At 33.4% G+C, this 7,286-nt stretch overlaps 1 protein-coding gene across 4 annotated transcripts; it reads right to left on the reverse strand.

Annotated features, from left to right (window-relative positions):
* Positions 1-931: 931 nt before the first annotated feature.
* LOC107226423 (multiple inositol polyphosphate phosphatase 1) lies at positions 932-7,170 on the reverse strand. 4 transcript variants are annotated; one of them, XM_046735334.1, is made up of 9 exons: positions 6,547-7,170; positions 5,281-5,497; positions 4,535-4,845; positions 3,365-3,490; positions 3,096-3,240; positions 2,925-3,025; positions 2,565-2,674; positions 2,208-2,402; positions 932-1,571 (listed from the first exon to the last, which is right to left on the reverse strand). In XM_046735334.1, the coding sequence occupies exons 2-9, from the start codon at positions 5,450-5,452 to the stop codon at positions 1,412-1,414; spliced, it is 1,320 nt and encodes a 439-aa protein (XP_046591290.1). In that variant the 5' UTR covers positions 5,453-5,497; positions 6,547-7,170; the 3' UTR covers positions 932-1,411. The 4 variants fall into 4 exon arrangements, with proteins under 4 accessions (XP_046591290.1, XP_046591291.1, XP_046591292.1 ...); XM_046735335.1 differs by having other exon boundaries at positions 5,281-5,580; XM_046735336.1 differs by having other exon boundaries at positions 5,281-5,333; positions 6,547-7,167.
* Between the last annotated feature and the right edge of the window lie 116 nt (positions 7,171-7,286).

The raw sequence follows: 7,286 nt of genomic DNA on the forward strand, positions 1-7,286 counted from the left end.
TAACGGTTTTAAAGTCTTACTGCATCGTTTTAGTGTCGGAGTTTTTTGTTCTGTAGTCGCTGATAGGCCATTTTCGGTTTGTATTGCACTATAGAATTATACAGCTCTGTCGTATTTTGGTGGTTGTGCTTATCCTATTCCGATTTGTTTCCATTTCTTCAAAGGTTTCTGCATCGTCTTCCGATAGGTAAATGACAACGTCTTACAACGATTCGTGTTCTCGATCTTGGTTCAGTTGTTGATTGTTTTGCGTATTTACCAGGTTTTCTATTTTATCGATTATCTCATAGCTCAAAAGAAAAAAAATCTGTGCGCGAACATCCGGAAGTCAATCGCCGTTCGCATATAAGATAAAAACAATCACCCTTCATCCATAATTAAAACAACCGTCATTCATCCATAATAAATAGTCAGCGGGTTATATGAATTGAAAATTTTCGAACAAACTGTGAATGTGCGTGAGTAAAAATTGATTGGGTAAAATAATTTATCATAATTAACATGTGAAAAAAAGTCATCTGTCAGTTTTCGAAGAACGTAAGATCGATCTTGCAACTATTCTCCGTGGAGTAGGCCTACTGGGGACACCACGTAAAAAAAACGCGCCGGGTGCTCTACGGTTGCGGTGGTGTGGAAACGAGCACAGTAAGAAATTAACCCGCATCTTCGCTTTTGAATCTGTATTGTAGAAAATTGTTTAAAAATTTTTATGTCAAATCCCGCCTAATTTCTAGATTACTTGACTGAACTTACTGTTAATTCCTTTTTTCAAAAAATCATTACATTCACATACATGAAAAGAAAGGTAACTAATATGATAGCTTGCATCTTATAATGTTATCAATTGATTTTAGACTCAATGAAAAATCATAAAGCAAATGTATTGTCACATCATACATATAAATGTATTATTTTTGACAGCAAGAAAATTATTAAAGTATTACATATTAATTTAATTATTTATACTAAATTTAATTAGACTTATTGCTTGGAAATCAATTATACTTAATATTTTATATTATACAAGTCCTTGTAATTTTAACATATCAAATATAATTCATTAACATTCTACCAATGTCTCCTCTTCTTCTAATGCGTCTAATCGTAACTATAGTTATAAAAAACTTTCACTTCAATACTGAACGTGATTCTATATACTTAATAAATCTACTTTATTGAGAAACGAGTGAAAAATGAGTGACGACGTTTATGATGACAATGAGCCAGTTTGAAATATAAAATACCTGATGTATACCTATAGAAATATACAAAATTTAGTACGCAGCGAAGGCGTAGTTTATGCGTTTTCGCAATGAAATCCTTATCTATGGCTATTCGTATTAGATTCAGTTACTTCATTCTTTGAATTACGTTATAAGTCAGTGGTCCTAAAATTATGATAGTGGTTAAATCACAAAGTACAAATCTTTTCAAAGTCACAGTGGTTTATGCTCTGAGAGAATATTTTCTCAAAAATAGAAATTGGACAAGGTCCGTTTTCAGGACATCCCGGAATTTGCACAACTCGTTCTTGATGCATGGTCAGAATACTAGGTCCATCTCGCTGGCACCTAAAATGAACAAAATTTAGACAACCGCGTTAACGTTATTTCCGGTCTGTTTAACGCTTTCAGGGGCACATTTTTCGTATGCACGAAACATAAGCATCGTCGGTGAACTACAGATTTTTTAGGTCGTTGGTTACGATTCTGCAGTTAGAATTGAAAAATTCAAAATTGCGTTTTCGAAATTTAATACTTTCAATCACAAATTTCATACAAAATAAAGCAAAAAATAATTTAATACAAAATTTTGAAATTTTGAGCCTGCCGTCAGTCAAATTGGGTCCGCCGTTTTTAATTTTCAAATTTTCGTACCAGATTCGTAATCAGCAACCTCAAAAACCTCAGTATATAAAATTTGGATTTAATCCAATGAAATTTGTCGTGAAAGCCGATTGTATTCTAAATAAAAAAAAATTGTATTTTCTGCAAATCGATTTTTCAAAAACAAGTTTTTAAATCTAAACATATAGTGCGTTATAAAAGTGAGGTATATAGGACTCTGAGAAACTTAATTAGTTAATTATTAGTGCTAATGTACCCATAGTACGAGAACAATTTTAAATAAAATGGCTTCGCATACATGCAACACCACCCCTGAAAGCGTCAAGATACCACAAATATACTTTGCTTCATAGCCCTCACTCGTATAAAACGAATCCTATATTCGAGGCGAATGCATCAATGCGACTGACTCTCCAGGCTCGATGATTTTGGTGTAGTTGAAATGAATCATGCCGCAATTTAGTTGCATCTTTGGCTAGTCCCAAAAGAGAAGCCAATTTCAAAATAGTGCCGGAATGCGAAAAATGAATGGCGGCTTTCAGCTCTGATTCCGCTCTGGAAGTAGGTACTTAGTTACAGATTTCATTGTCAGCCAAGATTATGTACGGGTTATATAAGCTCTATAGATGGAAGATGCTTCTATAAAACCTGATTGAACCTAATTTTTAGGGTTGATCGAGTATATTGCACAAATTTATGCAGTTGCAATGAACTTACTGAAAGAATTGAAAAACATCGCGAAGACCCGGGCAGGCTTGCCGGTGATTGAGTTCAAACCCATAACCATCATTCCAAAAATACTTCAAATCCCTGGCATATTCTATCATCTTGAGAAAAGAAAATAGTCAGTCAATAATTATTGGCGTTTGTATATCAAAGAAATTCACTTGACTTGTTTCAACTTTGGTGAAATTTTTTTAGCAGTATTGATAAAAGGAATAATGCGTAAATTTTTCTATGGCAAGTTGTCACTAGGCCACGATTACCTGGCAAACTATAATTATCACAAGTTATGAAATGTTCGTTTTTGATAACTTTATAATTCTTTATACCAGTAGGTAAAGATTGATCAACAACCTGAAAGTTGCTAAGTGAGAGAAACCGGCACCACGGTGAATTGGCATCTTTTTTCCATGCGGTCTCAAATCCGCAAGTCAAATAGATTAGGTAGGCCGTGTCTAAAATCAGAATTGTGAGCTTAGATGGATAATCTAGGAATACCGGAAAAGCGTCAGTAAATTGGTATACCATAATCAACTACGAATCCAAGAACTTGAGATATTTCATTCAGTGTTTCGTTGAAGATATTGCTGTTTATAAACATGCGCATCTGTTCGGTAGATTTTGGATTATGTTTAACTTCTGACTTCCAACGATCACAATTTTTGTAAGACTGAAATTAAAATAAAAAATAATCGACACCGAAACTTTTAGGACCTAAATCGATTCTACAAACTGAACGAAAATTTGTCTTATATTTTTTTGGTCTAAATCACAATTATAATCAAAATACATACTCGAAGTACAGTATCATTGTCCTCAGCCGGATGGTACCAAACTTTTTGAGCCGCGCTCTGACCGAATAAGCCGATCGTAAAATGCTTTGCGCTTTCCTCCGCTCGTTGTGTGTGAGTATATTTTAACTAGAGCAAACGAAAGACTTGATAGCTTCAATGGAATTATTCTTTGTAGAGAGTAATATAATTTAAAAAGATTGTTTTTCTGAAAAGCCTCAAATATTCTGTTGAATATTCAAAAGATCATTTTCGTTGTCAAAACTATATGATCAGCATGAATATAAACGAAAATTTTATATAAAAAAAAGTTGGTAATGATAGTTACAGTGTAAATGATGGGATAGTGTAAGTCGAGATCCATTTTTGAAATTTGCATTACGGAAATATAGCTTCCAAGGACGATTGCTACTATACGCTATTAGTTATAGACGTATTTTCAGACGTATTTGGTATTGAAACTCTTGATTTTTTCAAACCTAGAACATGTCATCTGGTCGCATGAGATGTGTCGCATGAATTGACCGATATTTAATTACGATTTTGGTTTTTATCGCATATTTTACTCTCCATTGACTTAATTAAACAAAAGAAATGTCCAACAGTTGGCACGACGTTTTCTGTGCCACGATAATTCTAAAATTTGCGGAAAACGAACACCCATATTAAAAATCCCAATAGAAAACTTCTCGATTCGATTTTGAAATACGACGATTTTGTAGTACATTACTACAATCGTTGTAGCGTAAAATACAATTGTCAACAAATGTTACAAAATGATGTTGTCTAGTTTCTATTACAATTGTAGTATTAACAAAAATACGTCCTGTCTCCGTGTAAATGTAATTTGTACAATATTTTGCGTTGATTCAAAAATACAAACGTAATCTGTAATTATTTTCACACTCATTAAAAGTTGTAATTAGATGATGCCGAATATTGATTTGAACTCATACATTCAGTTAGTAGATATTTACTGAGTTGCATCCTTACAACGATGGTCCAGTTCATATTATTGCAGCCGTGCAACAGATAATAAGTATAAGCACTGGCATCACGCAAGATGCCAAGTTTACCTCTAAATGCACAGATTTTGCATAGACCGAAACTGCACTTGTATTGTAAAAAACTTGCGTACTCTTAGAATCAAACATTATTTGAATCATAAATTACTTTGTAGGTGCTATTATTGTATATTTCAGGTAATAGGGTGTGAAATCGGGATTGAACCCTTTCGGCGAGATCTATTAACTCCCTTTCGCCTTCCTCGGTTAGTTTCATCGTATCAGCTTTGATCAAGTCAAGTCTCCATTTAGCAAGATCATGGTATGCCTGTTCAGAAATCTTAGATTCATTGCATTCATAACGGTCCAATATTAGCCGCCGTAACTTTGGAAGCTCCTCAATCATTTGGGATGAATCTTTTTTGCCAGGGAAACGTGTTCCATGACGAATCATCAACCATATTTTTTTCTCAGTACATCCTGGAATACAAATTCATATCACTCTGGATTCAGTTGTATCATGTGAAGACCTTTGATGCATTATAACAGGGTGAAATTGGGTGATTTTATATTGTGTACTCTTTTTGGCCATTAAGTCATTTTCAGAAAACAAAATTGGCAAAAAGACCTAGCTCTGCTTGATATGAAGACCAAATTTCTGCTCGGAGTTAGTAGTACCGATAGTGTAATATCGGAAAAATGTTCTTGATAGTTCTTGAAGCTCAATGATGACCAAATTTTTATGACACTGATGACACAAAATATTTACTTTAACATGCACAGTGAATTCTACAAGAAAAATACAATGTATTTTCAATTTTTTTGGTAAGATTTATTTGTTTCAAATGATTACATGTTATAAATTGGTGAATTTTCAAACATCACATATTTAACAATATTGCAAACCATACATACCTGGATAGTTTATTTTTGAATCATTATAGTTGGCAATGTACCTATACGGTGTTCTGGTTGAAAAATGACATTTGTAATGATCGTCATCAGTTGAGAAACATTTGCAAGTCGTTGCGAGACTAATAAATGCACAGTGGATTACGAATACCAGTGTAATTACATTGTAGAACATTTTTGGTAGTGGAATTCCTTGGAAACTTCGAAAAGAAAAATAAGGCTGAAACGAGTAACGTTATTGTAATGGAATATCGAAGATAGACCCACTATTTTGTAATTTTATAATGGCTGACTAAATTGAGTCTGGAAAATATAAGTACATTTTATTATGGTTTCATTTAGGTTCATCAAAATTCAGGTAATCCTAAACGAAATGATTAGTGATTTTCTTTAAAATTTCAATTCCACAGTAACCTTACAGACTTTAACCTTGTCAAATATTTGATATTTGTAAACCAAACATGCTTATCGGTACGGACGATACACGATTGTGACCGTTTTGTTGAATAACCATGTATCAGAAAATGTTCTAAAAATTTCAAGCAGTTTGTTTCAACAGTTGCGGTAACCTGATTAACATTATTCATAATCTAAATAACTAGCATGTATTGGTTGCGCTGAACAATATAACTGCATTCATCTCATATTGTGGTAATTTCCCGTCAAATCCTACATTTTGTTAATAGAAAAAAATATAGCATAAAAAATTTTCCACAGTAAATACCAAAAGTACTGAAAATTGCTGTTTTATTAGAATCGCAGTTTAACTGCACTCTTTCATATTGTGAATAAAATGCGGTGAGAGATATTCTGAATTACAATATTCGCTGCTTTTACTCGATGGAGATTTTTAATTATACATGTATTGGTAGTACAAGTAATAGTCAAAATGCTCTGTGGAATTCTAATTTTGGAATAACATAACTCGAGGTTGATATTTAGTAAACCGTGATACAGAATAACATATTTGTATTTTGCAAACTCAAAACCTGTCATAATAATCTAAAGTCGCAAAATAGTGCATTTTTTCTATATTTCGTGAAGTTGACGCTGGTAATTTAAATTTATTCTCGTAACATAACTCAACACGACTCAAATACAATTAAAAATAAAAAACTTAACATGAATAAATTAATACAACGTAACATAACCTTGCTGTATGATACTTAGCCGACAGTCAAATACAATGAAAAAAATTACTGTCGTTTGCTATCTGGGCAAAATAATCACATATCTAACAAAAATTGTACAGCTATTCTAGTAACATACCAGATTGACACTTCTCGAACCGTCACATCACAACGTAACACACATTCCAAACTGATTTCACCACTGAAGTATAAATAGTTCACCGGCAGATTATGAGATGTGATTAGTGTATCTCTAAATTAGTAATTGATTGCTCCTAATACTTGTAATAGTGAGTTTAAGCGTGTAAGAGCTTGTCAAAATCTGCTTTTATCAACCAAGTCAGCTACTGAATTTTTTTTCTCCATCATTAGAAGCTAGTGAATCAAATATTTCGGAATTTAGGTAGATCATTTCTTTCATTGAAGAATTTGGAAATCTTATAGATACCCAACTAATTGTCGTCAGAAAATATTAAAATTTCAGCAACATGTTACAATTTTTGTGATTCCCAGATTTTTGGGTCAGAGGAGTACGTGGCCGCGAAAATTTGCACCATTCTGGATACAATGAGGTGTAAAATGAGCCGTCGTAGTGCGCTATTTATACAATATTCGAAACGGTAAAAGAAAACTACGATTTATAATAAATCTGTGAATAACAAAGGCTCAGCTGAGCGTTTTCTTGGATCGCGTAGTCACCGCAACTTGAAGTGGAGCTTATAGTTGTGGTGGGCACTCTGTTCACGTCTGTGAAACTTTTGCTGCAGCAATGCCATCCTAATTTCCCTCTCCTATACGGACACTTTCTATAGACGGAAATAGTCCTCCTTACCTCTACTTTCTGTAGGTATGACTAGGAGTGCAATGTAGAAAGGTGGC

The sequence above is a fragment of the Neodiprion lecontei genome, chromosome 3, assembly GCF_021901455.1.
Source record: "Neodiprion lecontei isolate iyNeoLeco1 chromosome 3, iyNeoLeco1.1, whole genome shotgun sequence".
NCBI lineage: Eukaryota > Metazoa > Arthropoda > Insecta > Hymenoptera > Diprionidae > Neodiprion > Neodiprion lecontei.

Coding starts and splice junctions, on each gene's coding strand:
- LOC107226423 (XM_046735334.1), bottom strand. CDS start 5,452: ATGTTCTACAATGTAATTACACTGGTATTCGTAATCCACTGTGCATTT. Junction 2,403..2,564: donor GATGTTTTTCAATTCTTTCA/GTAAGTTCATTG, acceptor ACCTACTTCCAG/AGCGGAATCAGAGCTGAAAG. Junction 1,572..2,207: donor ATAGGATTCGTTTTATACGA/GTGAGGGCTATG, acceptor TGTTCATTTTAG/GTGCCAGCGAGATGGACCTA.